Source organism: Nelusetta ayraudi, unplaced genomic scaffold, assembly GCF_046127955.1.
Source record: "Nelusetta ayraudi isolate G7.1 ecotype Tasmania unplaced genomic scaffold, CSIRO-AGI_Nayr_v1 ptg000094l, whole genome shotgun sequence".
NCBI classification, from domain to species: Eukaryota; Metazoa; Chordata; class Actinopteri; order Tetraodontiformes; family Monacanthidae; genus Nelusetta; species Nelusetta ayraudi.
In genome coordinates this window covers 707,081-728,763 of record NW_027466144.1, presented here as the reverse complement: position 1 = coordinate 728,763, position 21,683 = coordinate 707,081, and the positions used below count along the sequence as shown (strand labels likewise).

The 21,683-nt window shown below is 45.0% G+C and overlaps 3 protein-coding genes across 6 annotated transcripts; 1 reads left to right on the top strand and 2 right to left on the bottom strand.

The window, feature by feature from the left end:
- Positions 1 to 7,869: 7,869 nt before the first annotated feature.
- On the bottom strand, positions 7,870 to 13,098 carry prtfdc1a (phosphoribosyl transferase domain containing 1a). 2 transcript variants are annotated; one of them, XM_076047568.1, is made up of 10 exons: positions 12,985 to 13,098; positions 12,781 to 12,860; positions 12,284 to 12,390; positions 12,004 to 12,199; positions 10,951 to 11,016; positions 10,232 to 10,249; positions 9,894 to 9,976; positions 9,686 to 9,732; positions 9,400 to 9,476; positions 7,870 to 8,517 (listed from the first exon to the last, which is right to left on the bottom strand). In XM_076047568.1, the coding sequence occupies exons 2-10, from the start codon at positions 12,811 to 12,813 to the stop codon at positions 8,470 to 8,472; spliced, it is 675 nt and encodes a 224-aa protein (XP_075903683.1). In that variant the 5' UTR covers positions 12,814 to 12,860; positions 12,985 to 13,098; the 3' UTR covers positions 7,870 to 8,469. The 2 variants fall into 2 exon arrangements, with proteins under 2 accessions (XP_075903683.1, XP_075903684.1); XM_076047569.1 differs by having other exon boundaries at positions 12,004 to 12,187.
- A 112-nt stretch (positions 13,099 to 13,210) lies between these two features.
- enkur (enkurin, TRPC channel interacting protein) lies at positions 13,211 to 15,641 on the bottom strand. 3 transcript variants are annotated; one of them, XM_076047567.1, is made up of 6 exons: positions 15,414 to 15,641; positions 14,445 to 14,590; positions 14,145 to 14,368; positions 13,886 to 14,032; positions 13,636 to 13,778; positions 13,211 to 13,296 (listed from the first exon to the last, which is right to left on the bottom strand). In XM_076047567.1, exons 1-6 carry the CDS (start codon positions 15,494 to 15,496, stop codon positions 13,278 to 13,280), a joined length of 762 nt encoding a protein of 253 aa, XP_075903682.1. In that variant the 5' UTR covers positions 15,497 to 15,641; the 3' UTR covers positions 13,211 to 13,277. The 3 variants fall into 3 exon arrangements, with proteins under 3 accessions (XP_075903682.1, XP_075903679.1, XP_075903681.1); XM_076047564.1 differs by lacking the exon at positions 13,211 to 13,296 and having other exon boundaries at positions 13,303 to 13,778; XM_076047566.1 differs by lacking the exons at positions 13,211 to 13,296; positions 15,414 to 15,641 and adding an exon at positions 14,704 to 14,780 and having other exon boundaries at positions 13,303 to 13,778.
- A 160-nt stretch (positions 15,642 to 15,801) lies between these two features.
- On the top strand, positions 15,802 to 18,773 carry thnsl1 (threonine synthase like 1). The gene is made up of 3 exons (XM_076047563.1): positions 15,802 to 15,938; positions 16,077 to 17,452; positions 17,560 to 18,773. The coding sequence occupies exons 2-3, from the start codon at positions 16,091 to 16,093 to the stop codon at positions 18,361 to 18,363; spliced, it is 2,166 nt and encodes a 721-aa protein (XP_075903678.1). The 5' UTR covers positions 15,802 to 15,938; positions 16,077 to 16,090; the 3' UTR covers positions 18,364 to 18,773.
- Positions 18,774 to 21,683: the final 2,910 nt, after the last annotated feature.

Genomic DNA, 21,683 nt, shown 5'->3' with positions numbered 1-21,683 from the left:
AGGCGGCGCCTGCTGGTGTCGCCTCCGCAGCCGCACCAGGCGGAGAGCAGAGCAAAAACCTTCAGCCCAAGCCACTGCGCATCAGGGTGCAATGCGGGACGCTCGAAGTGGCGAGCAGCACGTTCATCCCTCCCTCTCTCTCTCCTTTTGCTCTACCGAATCTTTCCGTCCCAGCCGGGACAGCAAGTTAAAAAAAAAAAAGGTTCTGGTGGATCAGTCGCACCAGCAGAGCTTCTTTGCTGTGCAAAACCATGGAACTCCAATTCTGCCTCATTTTTTTCTGGACCAGCGCTGTCAGACTCTGTCATGTCGGGAAGAAATTACACTGCATTGCGTAATACAGCACCTGTAAAGTTTTCATCATGTTATTACACATTTCTTTCACTAGATGGCATTCTAAACGAGGAGCTGCATCAGAGTGTGCGCTGTTAGGCTGCCGGTGGGATTTTTATTTTTATTTATTTATTATTCAGTATTTTTTGCTGGGTGACACAGTGACGCGGCGGTAAGCACTGTGGCCTCGCAGCAAGTAGGTTGCGGGTTTGATTCCCACCAGCGGGGGGCCTTTGTGTGCGAGGTCTGCATCTTCTACCTGTGCCTGAGCAGCTTCTCTCTAGGTACCCAGGCTTCCTGCCACAGATTATATTAAATCAAAGGTATTATGAGTACACTTGGCTGGTATTATTAGCACATCTCATATTTGAGGGATCTATTTTTGAATTTTATTTTTCCTTTGCAAATACATAAGAAAAAATATAAAAAGAAATGTAGCAGGAATACTGCGGAGAGCAGCGTAAACACGGAATGAGTGAAAGCACAGCGGGCAGACACTGGTCAGAGAGGTCGCTCACTTCAACCACCACACGTTCCTCAGCGTCAACACACACCAAAAACCCCCTCGCATTTCTTCCCCCGGCAGGTTCATGCCACGTGTGGATTTACTGAGGTCATCTTCTCAACGTGTCGGCGCTGTTAAAATACAACTGAAGAACCTGCAGTTCAACATAGTGAAACACTAAAAAAAAGAGTAGATGAAAAAAACAACAAAAAAAAACCCTCAAACCTTGAATCACTTGTTTAAAGCAGCTAGAGCCTCTTGCATGTGCACTGGACAGCATCCCAGCCTCACTGAGCACTGGGCTGGTCTCTCTTCTGCTGGTCCCATCAGATTTAGCACAGTGAACAGCGCACGTCACCTCCACGCACATGAGGAAAGAGATACGAGGGCCTCGCTTGACCTTGACTCTGCCGTTGCAAGCGGGAAAAGAGAACGCGCTCATTTTTGGGAGAAGTTGCAGTAACCATGAGAGATGCCAGAGCGCGACACCCTCACACAGCACAGCGTCTTCCCGTCAGTCCCAGGACGCTTTCGCCTCCGCAGGGGGCGAGGGGGCCGGCGAGTGTTAAGGCAGAAGCGAGGTCATTTTCAGGTCATTGTCTTGTGTACTGAATGGAAAAAAGCCCTTGTGTGTGTGTGTGTGTGTGTGTGTGTGTGTGTGTGTGTGTGTGTGTGTGTGTGTGCACGGCAAAGCATTTGCTATTCAAATGAATGCAAATGACGAAGAGTTTTGTCACGGCTTTCGTTCAGGCGTGTCTTTGCGCTCAGCGCCGAGAAATTTTTGTATTTTTCTTTGCCGCCATCGCAGCGAATAAATGACCCAGTCATAGAAAAGTGCCGACAGACAGAGAATTATTAGCAGAACAGGAGCTCAGCTAGCTCAGCTAGCCGCTGCATGATGATTTAAAAAAGAAAGGAAAAAGATTTTAATAGCTTCACGTGGCTTCAACTAAACAGCTGTCATTCTCCCAGATCGCCGCCAGACCGTTGCGTGGCACTCGGGATCGGATCAATTCCAGCACTGTGATTCATTTTTCCCCTGCAACACGCGCCGTATTCATCTTTCCACGGGTTAAATATAGCAACCGCTCGAAACGTGCAGGAATAGAGGGCGTCTCAAAGACGAAAATCTGGATAAGGAAGGGGAAAAAAAGAGAAGGAGAGCGTGGGGTTTATACAGCTGGGAGGAGTTTATATTTAGAGCAACGCGCTGCCATTGGTTTCAGTCCGGCTGACATGAGCACAGGATGTAATCAATACATGGTGGGGCGGGATGACCGCCGGGCCCCTCTCTAGTCCCTCGTGCATTTTCTTCTCTTCCATTTCCTATGGCGAAAGACTTTTATTTGTAATGCCGGACATGTGAAGCTGACATCACTGATAATGTCACTGTTGGGTTTTTACTGCTGAGAGTCAGCCGCTCCTCACATCCACATCCAGAGCGCACTGGGAAAGCTGCGAGCGCACCGCGAGGTTGACGTAAGAGCGACAAACAATTTGCATGTCTTGCAAAGAACCCACACGTGCACAGCCCAGGCCCCAGCTGGAGTCAAAGCCCAGAACCTTCCTGCTGCCAGACTGCATGTCAGCTCTGACTGATTTAAATGAGGGAAGGAGCTGATTGTCAAGAACTGACACATTTCAGACACACGCACACACACACACACACACACACACACAAAAAACAAAACAAAAAACAACCTCAATACTGTTTACTATTGGTCGTCCTCTGAAGACGTGCAGATTGGGGTCAAAAAGGTAAGCGAGTGTGACAAGACAATGAACATGCGGGGTATTTTTCTCTCTCTGCTAATGACCACTGCAGCTGGGCCCTAAATGAAACTGGCTCTGGCAATTGTTTTGGTGCTGTCAGGGTGGGGAGGGGGACCAATCTTCCTCATTAGTGAGCTGAGATGATGCAGCGGAGTGGGTGGAGGAGATTCTCTCCCCGGGGGCCTTGAGTCTTTACAGCCTGGAGGGACAGCGGCTCACTCCAGCTCCGGGGCACAGACAAAAATTGTTTATTGTGTTGTCGGGAAGAGTATGTATGTGAGTAAGAATGAATGGCTGCAAACAGCAGCAAGCAAGTGAGACACATATGGTGAGGAGGAAGAGACGCCGAACCTGAAAAGTTCTTCCAGCTGCAGACAAGCTACTGTAAAAACATAAAACAAGTTTTTAAAATCAGATTTATATCCAACCGCTGCCAAAATGAGCAGCATCCTGCACTGCATCTTTCTCAGAGGGAGCCTCTTAACGCTGCCACGGCTGCAGTTTATTTCAAGGTGGAAGAATTTGTAGCAGGAAACAATGATCCGAGCAAACAGACAGCGTGATGAACAGCCACCACGTCGACACACGATAAAAATACCAGAGCCTCTGGCACCGCTTGGTTCACTTTTTCCCCCATATTCCCAAAGATTTATGTCATCTATCCTTAGCTAGTTCTGATACAGTAAGAGGATTACAGTAAAACACGCACACACACACACACACACACACAGAGATTGGTGCGTGGCCATTTTCTGATGACGGATTAATCCAAAACATGTCAGCACCGATGCTGCTATGACAAGCATCAAGCCTGAGCCCTGACCATGATTATAATGATGTAACCACCAAAGCGGCCGCAAAAGGAAACGGATGACCTCCACAATGTGCCATTTATGAGTCTGGCATGCGGACCCACAAAGACCCAGTAAGATAAGTTCTGCCAGTATAAAACTCTCTTTGTGCACTTGAAGAGACATCACAGGGAGACGGCGCGAACCCACTCAACTCAAACTCTGGGCAGCTGCAGGCAGCGCGCTGTGGAACCCGCTAGTCCACACAGAGCGTCGTGCGCTCCTCAACCTGTCACAGGTCGATGATACACTTGGAACGGTGCCGGTGAAGTTGCGCCGTGCCAGTGCAAATCCATAGCAACACCAGAAAAAAACAAAAATAGATTTCTCTTTGGTAATCTGGGGATATGTAATGCGTAGGATTTACGAGTGGTTACTCGCTAGATGTCACGTGTCAAAAGCAGGAGCAGGGTGAGTATTTAAGCAGACGTAGCACGACATCACAGCTGCCCATGCGTCCTACCTCAAAAGGAGGAGTAAGTGCTCGGGGTTTGCTCTCGTCATTGTCCTGTGATGAACTTAGCCAACGTGCTGCCATCATTTCACTTTCAACCGAAGAGGGAGGAGGAGGAGGAGGAGGAGGAGGAGGAGGAGGAGTCCTTTAAAGCCCGCGTTGAGGTGAGGAAGACGGCGGAGCCCAAACAATTGGAGCCCAGGGGGCGAAGAAGGTCCTTATCCGTACTGTCCTCCATCATCGCGTCCGCCGGGGGCTGAAATACAGAGTGCACAAGTTAGTGGAGAGGCACGTGCATAATAATCCCCCTTAGAAAGCATAAAAGAGACCTTTCCGATTTGTCAGGGACTTCTGTGTGGGTCAAGAAGAGTCACAACTATGATGTGCAACAGACTTCAAAAGCATTCTTCCCAAGAACACACGCTGCCCAATGTCACCTGGGAAGCAGTAGAACTCAGATATTACATTTGAGAAAAGTCCAAAGAGAGATCAAAGAGTATAACATTAACAACAAGAGCAATGGCGGCTAATGTCATTCACAACACACCTACATACCGCTACCTCCTTAATACGTAATATATATCCTGCACACACAAGGGGGAAAAAAAAAAAAAAAAACACGAGACGTGAAGGGCATTTCAAGTGAGGGGAAGAGAGAGCAATGCCACGCCAGTCCCTGTCGAGCAAACACATCAAGGACTGCGCTGGGAAACGACGCGAGCTGCCTGTCACGAACAACAAACGAACGGACCACACGGTTGTATTTTCCGCCTCATATCATGACACGGCCACGTAACAGTGTAATATTAAAGCCCCCGCGAGAAGCAGGTGGAAAAATAGAAGACGTGGCCACGCTGCCGCTTATCTTTGGCTGATGAAGAAACGCGTTAGCTAAACAGCAGGCGCGCGGCAGGTTGTTGCTCACTGAGCTCGAGGCTGCATCGCAACAAAAACAGCAATAGCAACAATAAAGAAACCTACCTGTTAGTTCGGAGGGAGGGAGGGACGGTGGGGTGAAGAAATTTTCCAAACACAGAATAAAACTGCTCCAAATAAAAGACCTTAAGAACAATTCGATAGTCCAGTTGCGTGGAGTTCGGTGGCGTACGGTGGCCGTTTATCGCCTCCGGTCCGTCCCGGAGGACGCGTTCAAAACGGCTGTCAGGAGATTAGAAAGCGGGCTATCCAGTGTGCTCCGGCCGCCGAGGCTCGCTACCTGTTAGGGAAAACGCACTGGAAAAAAGACGGTGAACGCCCTTCGGTTCGCATCTCTTCGCCAGGAGCGCGCGGTGGTCAACAAATACCGTCCGGTGTTCATTCATTCCCAGGGGGTGTTTGAGGTGGCGGAGTTCCGAGGGGCTCGGGTTCGAAGCCGGAGCAGTCCAGGCGGAGACCAAAAAAAGAAAAAAGTATTATGTACTCCTTGGTCATCCTGGCGCTCCGCGCTACAATCTGTATGTAGATTGGCGAGGCTCCCCGTCCCCCGGCCGAGGCTCCGCCCCTGCGCCTGCCCACTCCCGCCTCGTCCTCCAATCCAGTACGCAGTTTAAATTTGGAATTTTGAAGCGGGCCAATTGGAGGTGTTGTTACATAACAATTCCAATAAAGAAAGGCAGCTGGTCCGCGCTGACAGAGTCCTTTATGAAATTCGCCATTATTTATGCAGCAAAAAAAAAAAGTAAAAATAAATAAATAAATATATGTCGGGAAATACACTGCACTTGAGTGCAGCTTGGGACACTAAACTTGTTTCCAGTTATGCAGAGGTAGCTGTAGGTAACAGTTAGATATTCCTTTATCCACCACACACAGAGGCAAATCCAATTTACATAATAATAAGCTCATGCTCATATATTCATGAGTGTGTGTGTGTGTGTGTGTGTGTGTGTGTGTGTGTGTGTGTGTGTGTGTGTGTGTGTACCCTAACTGGTACTGGTTGTCTTTAGACAGAAAAACATGCGCTTTTATACAGTCCACCAAAAGTAGAATGCTAGTGCAAAGAAACATTAAGCAAGTAATCTATTCTGTGCTTGTGCAACATAGTTGTAAACATGGTATATTTCTTAAGAATGGAAGTATTCACTCATATTCTTAAGTTATTATATTTCACTTCCCATTAAGAGTTTCACTTCCTGTGTTTTTATTTTTATTTTTAGAGAAGTATTTATGTCACTCTAATGCATGCTATATCATGCTGTAATTACTGCACTTCTTGTGTCAAATTTTGAATAAGGGACATATTTGTCAGTTTATCCATTTAAACTGTAACCACAGTGTCCTCATCTCTAATGGTGACATGTAGGGCACTTCTGTCACATGGGACCCCATGGAGCTTGATAGAAAAAAAAAAAAAAACCTCCAAAAAAAGTGTACAGCTGATCTACTCAAAGACAAAGGCCCTCAATGTTCTGTTTGCAGGCCACTCCGGCAACACAATAGAAGACGGGACAATAGGATTCTTTTGACCTATAGTGTGGCGAGGTTTCCCTGGTTTCCAACTGGAGTTATTGTCTAAACTCTAAAGAGCGGGTGCATCCACATGCGGACAATAGCACACTTAAAGTGACAAGCATGAGGTGATAAGAGCAAGTGTGTTTAGCTAATACCATTTCAGATATTAACGCACAGTAACAACAGAACAAGCAGAAAACATTGAGTATAAAATACGTATAAATATAAGGAAAATTGCTGCTTCCCCACCGAATCCAACAACTTCTTCTGTTCTGATAGTTTTCTTTTGTGCATTCAAATTCTACATGCAAGCTACCACACATTGTACCACACCACTGCCGACTATTTCCTCTGCATTTTCTTCAGAGCACCTGTGCGACCTTCATGACTCAGTAAGCTGCAATAATGCATTTACTGAAATAAATGCTTTGATATGTTTGGTACATAGGACAAATTCAAGGCCAGCAGTGTCAGAATTAGGATAAATTGAAAAGGACACTGCGGGCTCACTGTCCATTGCAACAATATCTCAAGCAAGCATTAATCAGCTCTCACAAAAAATGAATATATATATATATATATATATATATTGGGGTCGTCCCTTTCCCCCTCTTTAAAAAAGAAAATACAGTAGATGAGAGTTTAAGAGGATCAGGATCACTCTCCACTCCAGGTTGTATAAGTAGATCTAGCCCTGGGTTTGATACCTGGATAAAGCCAGTAGCGTTCAATCTATCAAGCCCTCTGGCTGGCCAGTCCCAAATTGGAACACAATGAACACTGGAGAGAGGATGTTCTTTCTATTTGTGTACCTTGATGCGTCAGTGAAGCTGTCTGTCTAGCGAATATGGGCAGCGTGATTTGCAAAGATTTGAAAGTTTAATGCTGTGTTTTTGGTCTGGTTAACAGGGGAAATATGCAGCTTTGTTTTGGAAAATTAAATTGAGAGCAGAGTTCTGATCCCAGAGTGGCATGGTGACGGCAGTGTTTCTCAGAGTGGAGTTTGTGCAAAGAAAGGGACAACTTTCTCAGCACGTCCCCCCAAAAAATAAAGAAAAAAAATAGAAGCACCTGTTGTTGCCTCGTCTGCGTAACCGAATCTGCGTCTAACCACAGAGTTCATGTGTCAAATGCATGTGAAAACGTACAATTCCCACTTTGTTCCTTTTGAATCGGGCAATTTTCCCTTAGCCTACTTCCTACACTCTGCCTCACTCTCCACCCCACTGACAAGAGCTCGACAAAGCAGCGGCATGTGAAAGCAACAAGGCTTTTTTTCTCTCCCATCGTCCTTTCAACGAAACCTGCATGGAGGAGAAAGACAAAGTCCTCTGGGATTGCATGGCAGCGCGGAGGGCGGTCATTACCTCCAGTATTGGTTAACCAGCGGTGCCCAGTGTTGGTGTTTTATGATAGGGGAGCATACAAGGGTTGCATTTGGAGGCACAAAGCTGGTCTTTGTGACTGAAGTAAAAAAAAAAAAAAAATAGCAGCAAAGCAAAAAAAGAGAGAAAAAATGTGTAATTGGTTGCGCTTCTTCCATCTTGCCTCTCCATGTTTGGGGTCAGGGACAAGTTAGAGACAGAAGGATAAAATGAACACCAGATTTCTCTCAACATATCACTGAACATATCTTCTACCACCACGGTTGTGAAACCTGAGAGTATTTGGAGGCTTTTCAGAACAAAGCGTGTGAAGTGCTCAGACGTTGAAAAATAACTGCTTATTGGCTGTGCATAGAATCATTGGAGACCTTTGGCAACAGCGAGTGAAGTGTCCTCTGTTCTGCTGGTCAACTTACAGTGACGGCAAAATCATTCACATTCACTCACGACGTCACTGACCCCAAAAAACAAAACAAAACTGAAGCCAGTTCTCATAAGTGTTCCCCATTTTCCACCGTCTTCTCCTCAGTTCTTCTTCTTCTTCCCAGTTTAGCATTTTATTTCCCTCATGTGCATCACAAGATACAAAAAAAGGCAGTGTGTATCACAAGCATATCAGTCGCGGTCAGCCTCTCATTTTGTAGAGCTGACGTACAAAATTAATAAAACGATGATGAACTTTTAACCAAAGCATGGCTGGAATTCTCTCAGTTCCCCTCAGATCTTGTACTTCATCTTTCCAGTCTTGCTGATGACACAGATGTGCTGAAAGAGACGGGAAAGTGAGCTTTCATGTTGCCGTCGTGCTTCAGTCTCAGCCTGCAGCATGTTCTAGAAGCCGCAAACTGCCATTGGTACGACAAGGGGAAAAAAAAATATATATATATATATATACATATATATTTATATAAAGACGCTAGTAATTAAGTTGAAGCATGGAGCACAATCTACAAAGACATGTAGCGCACTGGTTAGTCTAACCTTTGAGTGACTGAGAGCTTCAACTCATATATTTTGTCTCGGCACGATAAGCAGAGATAAGAGGGGAAGTTTTAACTCTGCCAGATAATGAGTTCCTGACCATTACATTCCAGAGGTCAGCCCACTTTCAAAATCTCATAGTGAACCCTCCCAAAAAAACAGGCGGCAGAGACGGTTGTAAAGTACACACAGTGCAGCAGACACACGCATCGAGACACGCAATGCAGTGGGAGAAGGGAGTTGGCCAAGGCTTAGTGTTACACATGAGTCAGAGGTAAACTTGAGGTCTTTGCGTGCAGGGATTTAAAAAAAAAAACAACAAAAAGCATCTGCATTCAAGCAAGTTAACGTCAACTTCAGAGAAAAGGATGAGTAAAAGGTAGAGTAAAGATTTGCTTTTTTGTTTTTTTTGAAAAGCAGCTTCACATTGGCTGGCCAAAAAAAACAACAACCCATCATGAGATTCACACAACACTAAAAATTCGAAGGAGAAGTGTGTTTGGTTTTGAGTAGCCTTAGTTTTGGAATTTCTCTTGTGGAAAAGTTACTGCACAAAACATAGTGTTTGGTTTGTACTTTTGTACTTCACCTCTACACCTGCTAACCCCTCTTTGTTTCTCTGTCACCTCTCCCTCTCTCGGCCCTACAGAGGGTCGGCAGACTTACGTTCAGGTCACGGAAGTATTCATTGTAGTCCAGGGCATAGCCGACAACAAAGCGGTTTGGGATGACAAAGCCAACATCTGTCAGAGCAAAAACATTTGTTATTAGTTTGTCTGGCCTTTGATTTATTTTAATGGACTTTGGCCTGTGTTTGTGCTGAACTGGGACCTTACAGTCAAGTCTCATTTCATTCCCCCCCAAAAGGTTGCTTATCTTAGATGTGTTTACATCCTGGAGGTTTGACTGGGCTGTCCACACCATGAGAAAAAAAGGAATGCACAGTACTCACAGTCTGTGAGACTCTCATCTGTGTTGGGAGACCTCTTCACCAACAGACTGGAACACGCAAGCAAAGAACATGAGACAAAATGCTCCCAGTAAATTAGACAACCAAGACCTGCTGTGACAATATCATAAATTGTCTTTCCTATTATTATTGTACTCTGAAAAGCTTTCAAATGAGTAAAAGACAGGCTGTGAAAGACAGGTTGGCTCACCCTGCAACCTTGACCATCTTGGGCTCATAGGCCTCCACGTGCTTCAGAAGGGCCTTCATGGTCTTTCCTGTGTCAACGATGGCCTGAGGGAAAAGGGAAGAGCAAAGCACGGGATCAAGAGTGGAGGGACGTTTGAGAGAAGATTAAGATTGATTGCACCAACTGCAGAGTTGGAGAGCTTAAAACTACACGTGCACGCTATATTCAACATATGCAAAAGCATGCATAACAATCTGAAGAATTCAAGAAGTTGAGAGTATTATGTTTTATTCCTAACATATTTAGACAATAAACATTCAGAATGAGTTTCGGTGAGATCATTCACACCTCAAACTCACCTCGACGATGAGCACACTCTTGGTAACATGGAAGAAAGAGAGAAAACATTAGTCATCATTGAAAGTGCACAGTTGTTGACAGAAATCTTGATGATATTTGAAAATCCACATTAATCCAAGAAACATTTCAAGTCTATTACAAGACAAATTATTGAGATAAGTCATTTCATCAACTATATATAAAGTTTTTGTACAATTTTCCTTCCTTTTGCACCAGCTTTTAAAATGTCAGGGATTTTTTTTTGGGGGGGGTATAAATACACATTATAAAAATGTATTGGGCCAGATTTGGGCCGTGGGCCACGGGTCTGACAAATGTGAGGTAAATGGAATGCGGCGAGAATATTAACTTTAGCAACAGGTAACTGATTTATGCTTCCTGTGCAAGGTGGTGGTCGGTCTGCCTGCCTGCCTGCCTGCCTGCTCTCACTCCCACTGACCTATTTACCGACATAAAACACCGTCCCCACAGCAATCCTGACATCTCCCTGTCTGAATTAGTCTTTGGCACAGATGTGAGCGGACGAAAGTGTATTCGGGTCAAACCGCTAACTTTTCTACAGAGCATGACTGAAGGCAAAGGATGTCTGGGTCGCTGTGGGTATGGACAGGCTGCAGACATTTCTGAGAACTCAGAGGTGATGTGCTGATGCAGATGCAAGTCACATTTTAATAAGAGTAATGCCAAAAAACAAGTAAACAAACTAATTCAAAAGCACCTTTCCACGCAGAAATGACAGATCCCGACTTCCTATGATGTGCAGCTCCTCTGTTGATTGGTCATTCTGGGGAGAGGAAAATAACAACAGAAGCAACAAATATGTGTTATCGTAAATGTTGGCAAAAGAAACATTTTCTGTTCCGCACAACGGCTCGCAGAGTCACAGCTTGCAAGATAGAGCCAGTCAGATGCATCAACGGGGTAAGTGACATCAACAAAAGGCTGCCCCAGGGGCGGGTCATATGACTTCATCATGACCTGGGAGATTTATTCTCTCTCTCTCTCACTCTCTCTTTCTCTGCCTCTTCTCTCTCACACGCACACACAGTCAAAAGCAGCAACGTTATGTAACGTATTGATTTTAGGGGAACGTCAAATACAGCTACAGTGTTTTTCCTTTCTCTCTTTTATGCATCCCCTCTGGGAGTTAAAAAGAAATTCCAGAGTCATTTAACCCAACCAGGACAAACACAAGGCAAAATGACACAGATAAAGTATTTGTCAATATGAATGCCAGTCAGTTTGGCCTGTGATAACAGCACAACTCTCACCCATCCCACTCTGAAACACATTGAAGTTGACATGCATTGTGGCCAGAATGCTTTTAATTTTATTTTCCTTATTGCAGTAAGAAGTCCTGCAATAAGTGAAGCCAAAAGCTGCTTCTGTTGCTGCAGCATTGATTAGTAGGCTGCTATTACCATGACTTGACCTCTAGTTCCAGTTGAGCGTCCTGTGGGTGTAACATAAACAACACTGACATCTAGTGGTTAAATGGAAGTAAGGTAAACTTTAAACATGGTTTTTGGGTGGCTCTTTTTGGCCCATTTTTTTTGTTTTTGCACTGATGGTCATAAACTATGTGAGACAATCCGTAGAAAATGTGCTATTGTTGTGTGCAAATGGTTGATAAGTGAATATAAGGATTTCACAAGAAACAAATATACCTATTTAGACTGTTTTCACAGATTGCTCTTTTCCCCCCCATTAGCTCCACTCTTTTCACATGTGTTAAATCAAACCATATGTATGTGTTGGCGTGGCTACCTACTTGATAGCTCTTCAGACGAATGAACTCAACGCGGGTTTCCAGGTACTTTCCAGAGTTTCGTCCGAGCACCTTGATGAATTCCACCAGGTCTGCACAGAACTTGTATCCTCCCTTCAAGACACACAGCACCATGATGTTGCTCTCCTGGAAGTCGTCCATGATGTAATGCGCCAAACGTTCCACCCTGCAAATATCACTGGATTCAAACGCATTCCTACCAGACTAATGAAGGGAGGAGGGAGAGTTACGTGCATTGATTTAAATATATGTATATCTTTACCTGTTCATAATGACCCCATGCGGGATGTAAACACTTTCTATGTCTTCTTGGTAGTGCTCAGGGTAAGTGAAAAGATCCAGGCTGTGTCCTAGCCACTCATCTTTTATCTAGGACAGAAAAAAAGGTTAAATCAGACAATCATACACATAAACACTGTTGCAACATTAATAATAATAAAAGAAGAAATTAGATGCAACTATCTGAGTTTTGCTGCGATGGAGGTAGTTTCACTTTATCATATTTTGTTACATTTCTTTTTAAAACCGACTCATAAATTGTAAGAGTAAAAATAAAGATAACATCAACTTGTCTTCAGATATAAACCCACTAATAATTCATTACAAGTCATCTATGAGTTATATGTCCTGTAAAAATGTTAAGAACACATACAATCGAGACATGCTTTTGAAAGAAATAATTAAAAAGCTGGAAGTTTCACAATAGTTTTTAGCATTTGCCACAGGATTAGCGTGATATAGTTGAAAAATGCCACGTACCACAATTCCTGTTTTCCTCATTGCATCCTCCATCTCCTCACAGACGTGGATATTCGGTTGAGAAGAAAGGTATCGGTGACCTTTGGTGGAAAAGCGCATGTAAAGTTCATTGAATATCTTAATAAAGGTTCTCTATCTATAACTCAGACTGGCAAACGCTTCTTAAAAAATATACGTGTGCTGCAGAATCAGAGCTTCACTTACTGACTTGTTGCCTGTCTTTCCCCCTGCAAACATTCAGAAAATGAAGAAAAACAAATTCTAAAGCAGACGATGTCCAGAGACGACCACATGTGCTGCGATCATGCCTAACTCATTTGGGTAAAAAGGAGTTTTGTTCAAGTCACGGTGCATTTATGGGGATAATCAGCTTCATGTGATGCTTTGCTGGCATGCGGCAGCATTGTAGGCCACCAGTCGAGAATGAAAAACACTGAGGATGATTAGTTTTGTTCAAATGTTTTTTTTATTAATACCTAATAACGATGAACTAATTATCAAGAGCAGAAAAGCCATCTGAAAAGCAGAGACAAAAAGGAAAAAATTAAATGCTATAACCTGAATGCTAAATTGAAAACAAATTGAAATTGAAACACAGAAATAAAGCCAAACAGCAATGCTATTGATTTTGAGGTATATATTTCCATGTAGTTTGCATGTAGCTGAACTTCAGAGATTATTTCTTATTTGATTGGCTTTGTGACAAATCGTCCCCCCCAAAAAGCATCAACATAGAGGAATTGTTTTCTGTACAAGTGTGCACAGCATTGGACATACAATTTACATATTCAGCACATCTCAGCACCACATTCCAAAAAAAATCCCTGCTAGTTGGGTAAGTAGATGTTCTTGAACCTCTCAATGAGACTTATGTCATTCTCCAGCAGCATCATTTTTGACTCCAGGTGCTCCTTGCGGGCCTTCTGCGACATGGTGTCGAGGATGAGCGGGAGAGCCTGGTACTCGCGGTGCAGCTGGTCCCACGTTCTCCTCAGACCCTGGACGGTCAAAGCAAAGAGGGAGACTGGCTGATGTCGATGTCTGGTCTGCATGTTTCTCAAAGGTTCCACTGCAGAATGACTTCCTGCTCAGTGTGTTTGCTTACCTTCAGGACAGATTTTCGCTTCTCAATAGACACGTGTGTCATGGCTGTCTGCTCTCTCTGTTCTTTCAGGAAGTTGTTGTATTCTTCGAGAGCTTTCTGCTCATCTTCAATGCGCTTCTGCAAGTATTTGGGGAGTTTTCCAAAATGCTGCAAAAAGCAAGAGGAAATGTTTACTTCTTACCACGTCAAAATAGGCAGAATTACTTTTTTGAATTTTTTTTTTTCACGTGTACAAACACCTTAAGGAAGAAAAAATTACCTTCTTTTTGGAGTACTTGGGAACAAGCCCTGAATTCTCAAGAAGCTGCTTGTCTCCCTTGATGGAGTTCACACTGGCAGGCTGTGGCTTCATGGGCTCAGTTGTGACTGTCTTGATGAAGTTCCTCTTGGTAACAATGCCCATCAGTGGAGGAGCTGTCTTCTCAGGGACGGGCGGCTTCCTGTCAGAGCAAGTGCGGCTCACTTTCGTGGAAAGCTCATTTCCTGGAATAGATAAGAGTTTGACAGCAATTAAACCATGAACCTGTACTGCTCACCATTTGTCTGCAGACAAACTTACTGTCGGGGAGTTTAGGCTCTTTGGAACGCTTCTTTAGGTAATTGTCTGGTGATGGCAGCTCTACTTTCGCCGGCCCCATGGTCCTCATTGCTTGCTTGTTCGACTTTGTTTCCAGGACGACTTTTGGCCTGTACTTGGACATATACCTTGATGTGGCACAGTAGAAAAGACATTTTGATTTCAAATCATTTAGCAGTATGAGAAAAAATACAAAAATTGTTTTCATGCAATCAGCCACAGTAGTAATAATACATCTTACATGGTTAAGAGACTGTTGAAAAGAGAGCACTCCAATTCTTGCAAACAAATGCAAGGTCCTGAACTCATCAACATGCAGTGTCACTACTGGCCTTTCTCTCTCTCAAATCCTTCCCCCACTTCAATAGGTCATGAATCAAAACGTGTTAATGTGTTGTTCAAATTGAATTTGAGGCGGGAACACGGTATAGTTCGATGTGTTGCTTTTGTGATCTTATCACCTGTCACTTGGCACTTTAGTTGTATGGACAGGACATAAAATAAATGACTTAATGAGACACTATTGCACTGAGTTTGTGGAAGTTTGAAACCAGATAACTGTGTGTCTATCTTTGGTTTTCAAAAGAAGGGGAATTTCACTTGCAACTATGGGCAGGAAACAGTTATATTGTAGAAAAACTGCACAGTTTAGCTTTTGAGAAGAGGCACACATTTATAACATTGTTTTCATCTGGCTTTGATCACAGATTAAAGACATTCTTTAAGATTGGCCCACAATGCACAATGTTGTGCTGATGCCAGTGCTGTGTTGGAATTTCCATCTATCTATCTATCTATCTATCTATCTATCTATCTATCTATCTATGTACATTTTCTTTCGTTCTTCTTTTTTTCTTGTCTGATTGCATATTTGGTGCGATGCAGATAAATGCAACTGTATATGAAGACATGTATATGTACATATCCACTGAACACTCGGAGTGCAGTTACCGTGTTTCCTCTTCATTCATGAGCTCTTCTTGTGGAAGCAAGTTGTAGACGCTCTCCGGCGGATATACAACGGCATCAGACATATTCGATAAGTTGAATTTAGCCTACAAGTTAAAATAATAGCTTCGAGGTACCTGTACAGAAAGTTTTCGTGGAACTAATGTTTGGACTACACGCTTCCGGCTGGTTACCAGGCAACCCCGGAGAAGAGTGTGGCTGCTTCAATTCCCGAAAGGCATTATCCATTAAACAATCAGTGTTGCACTACTATCAAGCTGTATTTGTTTGCATTTACTAAATCGCTGCAGGTGTTTGTTTTAACACTTCATCGTATAAAACACACGTTTAAGACCGCAATGTCGAAGTCACAGAGCACGAACTGACGGTCGTGGAACAAGTGTGTCCCTCTGAGCACACCGTAGTTGTATACTTTTTGCGTCATTAGCCATGTGTTGTTGTTAGCGAACCACGCTAGCTTAGACGTTCATGGTCATAGTTCATTTACGATAAATAACAACGTCATATGTGAGTATTTAATCACACGTTGGCATGGCAATTTATTTTTAAAATGTGAAATAAGCAATTTAAAAGAAACAAAGTCGAAATAGAGTGCTGGAAAAGTTCGAACGGCTAATTTCCCAACTCTTGACTGTGTTCAAGCAGACAGCTGTGCCTCCATGGCTTTGCTGGGAGCATGTCAGACTGCAGCGAGGCTTTCTGGCGTCCACCTAAGGCCATTTTCTGCTGCCAAACCATGGTTTTCCACCAAAGCCTTCACGCTGGGCGACCAGAACATCCTTCTCATGGGTTCTCCTGGAGCAGGGAAGACCACTGTTGGGAAAATTGTGGCGCACCGGCTCGGACTGTGCGCAGTGGACGTCGATGACGACGTCTTGGAGACAGCGTGGGGGATGCCTGTCGCTGCAAAATTAACATCAGTGGGGGGACAGCGTTTCCTGGAAGAGGAAGGTCAGGCTTTGTGTCGCTTCTCCGCCTCAGCTTGTGTCATTTCTCTGACAGGTTCAAACCCCCTGCACACCGCTGCCATGCAGCACGTCAGGGACTCTGGGGTGGTGGTCTACCTGGATGTGGATGACGAAGACATCGTCCAGAGACTGACCAGGATGAAGGTGGACAGGATCGTGGGCCAGGAGGCTGGGGTGTCCATGAGGGACATTCTTAAGTACAGGAAGCAGTTCTATGAGAAATGGCTCGATGTACGTGTGTTGTGCGGAAGAGGGGCCACGGCGGAGGAGATGGCAGAGAAGGTACTGCTGGCCTTGCAGAGATATCAGAATCACTCTAGTGAAACCTACGTGTCGACCAGGGGCGACGGCGAAGAGTCTGCAAACTTCTCTGATGTGGTCGTTGAAGGCCTGGCCAAAGATGGAGGCCTGTATGTTCCCCAAAATGGCCTTCCCGTCCTGAGCCCTCCAGAATGGGTGAGACTGACTGAAATGTCATATCCAGAGCGAGCGTTAGTTTTACTCGAAAAGTGCATCCACCCATTAGACGTCTCTGCTTTGGATCTCAGAGCGATGGTTTATAAAGCGTACGGGCCGAACTTCTCCAACAAGGCGGTGGCCCCTGTGAAACCCCTCACCCATAACCAGTACATCCAGGAACTTTTTCACGGCCCCACTGCCTCGTTCAAGGACTTTGCAATGCAGCTCATGCCTCAGCTCTTTGCCCACTGCCTCCCGCCGATGTGCAACTACCTTGTTCTGGTCGCCACCTCAGGGGACACTGGGAGCGCTGTACTCAGCGGCTTCAGCAGGCTCAGTGGCGCCGACCGACACAGGATTGGGGTGCTGGTGTTTTTCCCAGAGGACGGTGTCAGCGACATCCAGAAGATCCAGATGACGAGCTTCAGAGAAGGAAACAGCCGAGCTGTGAGCATTCTGTCGGACTTTGACTTCTGCCAAAGAAGCATCAAGAGGATGTTTGGAGAGTCCGGCCTGACTGGGCACCTTGCTGTAGAGTATGGCACCGTCCTCAGCACGGCAAACTCCATCAACTGGGCACGTCTGCTACCTCAGGTGATCTCCTCACTGTCCTCTCAGTCTGGGCAGATATGTGTTGTCATTGAAGTAAATGTGATGCAAGCACTTGCACTGTTTTAACACAGGTTTGTGTCCTGTTGCAGGTTATATACCATTCCTCTGCCTATCTGGATCTATGCAGAGATGGCGTCATTGACTTTGGGGACGCCATAGACGTCTGCATCCCCACCGGCAACTTTGGCAACGCCATGTCGGCCGTGTACGCCAAGGAGATGGGCATCCCGATCAGGAAGATTCTCTGTGCATCCAACCACAACCACATTATTGCTGACTTTATCAGGACGGGTGAGTATGACCTCCGTGGTCGACCCCTGGTTCCCTCCCTCTCCCCAGCGATAGACATTCTCAAGTCCTCCAACCTGGAGCGGTTTATCTACCACGTCTCTGGTGGCGAGAGCCGTCTCGTCAAGGGGCTGTTCACACGCCTGGACGCACAGCGTCACTTTCAAGTTTCGGGGCCTCTCCTCGGCCTGATACAGCAGAAAGTGACGGCCGGCTGGTGCTCCGAGGACGATTGCTTGGCCGCCATCCAGAGCGTGCACACACAGACGGGCTACATCATGGACACACACACCGCCGTGGCGAAGGTGGTGGCGGACAGACTGCACGACAACTCGTGCCCCGTGGTGATTTGTTCCACCGCTCACTACGGGAAATTTGCTCCCGCTGTGTTCAAGGCCTTACAGATCCAAAACGTTCCAGAGGACCCGGTCGAGCAGCTAAAGGCACTTGGATCAGTGGCGACCGGACCAGTGATGCACAGAGACATTATGGCGTGCCTGTCGGAGAGGAGCGTGGCAAGCCATGCTGTTTGTCAGCCAGAGTACAGCGTTCTGGTGGAGGCAGTAGAAGGGATGATAGAAGAATCCTTTTTGAAAGTGATGTAGGAATTTTGCATGTGAGAGAAAAGCTATTTGTAAGCAGATTGTTTTCTGAATATAATCCTCATAATCAAGACAAGTAATGCTTGAAGCAACATGCTGACTCAATTCAGGGCAACTTTGTTTGTATTGTTAATATTAAGCAGGATTTTATAGTCAGTTGTTTCCACCAGATGGCCCCAACGGATCCCGACTCTCCAATTAAGGATGCAATGTGAGTGAGCGTCTGATCGATGAGGTCAACTAAACAGAGACGTATCAGACTGTGCGAGAAGCACATTTTTTGAACTGTATAAATTTGTTCTCCCATAAAATATCAGTCGGTGATCTCGTATTGCAATAGAAGCTTTAAGTGGAATCTAAGTCGAGCTGAATGAAGGTTCATGTTTTGGTTAATAAAGTCTCTGCCCTCTGAATGGACTCATATGTAATCATAAGGTTTAACAGGGGGGAAAAAATGCCCTCTCAACAGGAAAACGCCAGATTGTCATGATGGATTAGAGGCAGAGACACACATGGATGGCAGGTAGGTTTGAGTCAAAGAGTGATAAACACAGCTGAACAGATGGCAAATAACTGATATGGCACAAATGTAGTGTGAATGACAACCCCTCATGACCGTCTAGTGAGACTGGACCCTTTCACTCAGCTGCACTGATTGAATCCACCCACCATGTACCTAAAAGGAGACAGACAGCACCACACAAACATTCCCTGATTGTACCCAGAATTTGTGCAAAAATTATCATACAAAGTTCTTAAGGAATCAATTTACATTTAGACTGTAGCCCATTTCTTTTCATAGTTTTCAAGCTAAAATTTCCTTTAGTACCAGGGACTACATGACATTGCAATGTTTATCCAGTGCTCTGGCTTTTGCGAGGGAAACAGAATGGAAGGCATTCTCCGGGGACATGATAGAGCTCGGCACTGAAAAGATGACATAATGCTTCTTTGCATGCATGAATGCTGCACATGCCGTCGTTACTGGAGGTTCCCCGAACTATTTCTGTGTTGTTTTTTTTCCCCCATTTCTCTGTCTCTGCAGCTTGCTGTCAGCGCTGGTCTCATTAATCAAGATTGCTTGGCAGGTAAATGTGAGGAGTAGGCGGGTAAGCATCTGAAGGTTGGAGGGGTGGTGTGCTTTGTGTGTGTGTATGTGTAGTGTGGTGCGGTGTGGTGAAGGGAAGAAGAGCCAGCTGGTGCTCCAAGTGGCCTATGGCTCAGTGAGTAGGGATAATTGCATGTACCACACTGCTTCCATCTCCTCGTTTTAAACCTGGGCTATAATGGAAAAGGATGTCTCACAGTGAAAGACTGAGGTAAAGATAAAGCGAAGAGAGAACACGGCGAGTTCGCAATGAGATCCAGAAGCTGGTTTTGGAAATCAGCCCTTTTTGTATGCCCAGCCAGGTGTGTGTTCAGTCATTCTGAGGCCGCCTTGTTTTATCAGCTATTAGGGAAAAAGAAAAGCATCAATTTTAGCGGGAAGCTAAAAAAGTGTTTTTGAGAGAGCCTATAAACAAGTGCTAGTTTAAACGTGGCTCTGACTTCCATCCCGTCTGCCACCATACGAAGCATGTTTATCTTTCCCAGTTGAAAGCAAAGCGTCCTGAGACAGGCTGCGTTTAACAAATGCCTCCATCAGGTTCCTGGCGACTGTCTGTCAGGAGGTTCTCACTGGGATAAAGGAAAGAAAATCTATTTTACACTCAGAGAATGAGAAATCAATGACCCTGGGATGGGCTTGTGTGAAATAAGATACGAGGATCTTCTCTAAGGACTTGGCCGGGCTCAGACTGACAGATGACTGCCAGAGGTTGACCTCTGCAGGGAGGGCCGACTGTGCTGGATATGAGGCTGGCTCCTTTGCACTGGTCTCCAAACAATAAAGTGAAAAGCTTAGGCTAATTGATACATCTGGAGGTTGGAGATATTTAGTTGATTTGATTTTTTAAAAACTATGCATTACCCGGAAATGACTCAGCAACATAATGGAAAAATCACACTCATTTCTGAATTAAAAATGTAAACTCAGTGAGTCACTTTCCCCAGCATGCAATATTAAATGGTGCAAATCATTAGTTGTGGATGAAACTGTAATGTCAGACTAGTGAGACGACAACACGGGGTAAAAAGCTAAAAGGTATAACATTGCTTCCAACAAGAGGGGAGCTTCTCAACGGCATTTCACTGTTGAGGCAAAACCATGATAAAAATCTGGATGAAGTGAGGGAGACCTAGAATCTCCAGGAGGGGTGTCATCTGTGTTACTCAGTCGCTCTCTACCAACTAGCGCAAACATGTTGGGAACTCTACTAGAAGGCTGATTGTCCTCCCCCTCGATGCCAAGCGCCACAGGGACTTACAGAGCAATACCTCCAATGATGTAACCTCATGCTCTATTTCACGACGTCTGCATCCTCTAATGGAGTGGCTTCAGGGTGAAAACAACCCTTTATACCAAATGTCTCTGCTCCAAACAGGCCTCTGAAGATGATGTTGTAGAAAGAGAGAGACACACATTGATGCCTTTGCAGACTTGACGTCATTGGGACCAACTAACAGGCGATGGCGTCGCTGGAAATTGTCTCTTATTCTCTGTTCTTATTCCTATAGGAGAAAGGGGGAGAAAGTGTCTCTGTTCTATACAGCAGTTTTAGGCTGTTACTTAAAATGTAACATTTACTTTCCTGCTGCCATCAAAAAACCAAATCCCCCAGGCTTTAATTTAATTAAGCTCTGTGCCACTCCTCCTCTGCCTGCCCATGTGAATAGCCCGAAGCGGGGAGAGAACACCTGTTCTTCGTTCCACGTGCCTGCAAGAAAAGTCCAAGGCAAAATTGAGAATACCCTAACAGAAACAAGCTACTGAAGCAGAGGGGAAAACATAGCAGGCAGTTTCTTCAAAGCTTATTATTACATCCCGTTTTTGATCAACCTCCTCGTTAAAACACGTCTGTTCACATTTCCGACATTCCTGCACAACCCCATGATCGGCTGTCATGTGATCATGCAATTTCTCTCACAGACATGATAGGTTTGTGTTACCCCGTTCAAACAACAGTAGAGACCACGCAGCTCACCTTAAGTTTTCAGCATGTTTAGGAATTTGCTTAAAATTATTTTGTATACAAGCATGGATGGATATTTTTTTCTTGTCCTGTCTTGAATTTGTATTTCCAGCACAGGAAAGTCAACAGCCTCTGGTGCCGCGGAACGCTGGCTGAAATCTTGGAGGTCTGACTTGCCGCTCGGCTCTGTCACCCTCCGTCACGCCTGTCTTCCCCATGATTCCTTCTGGCTCACCAAGTGTGATATGACAT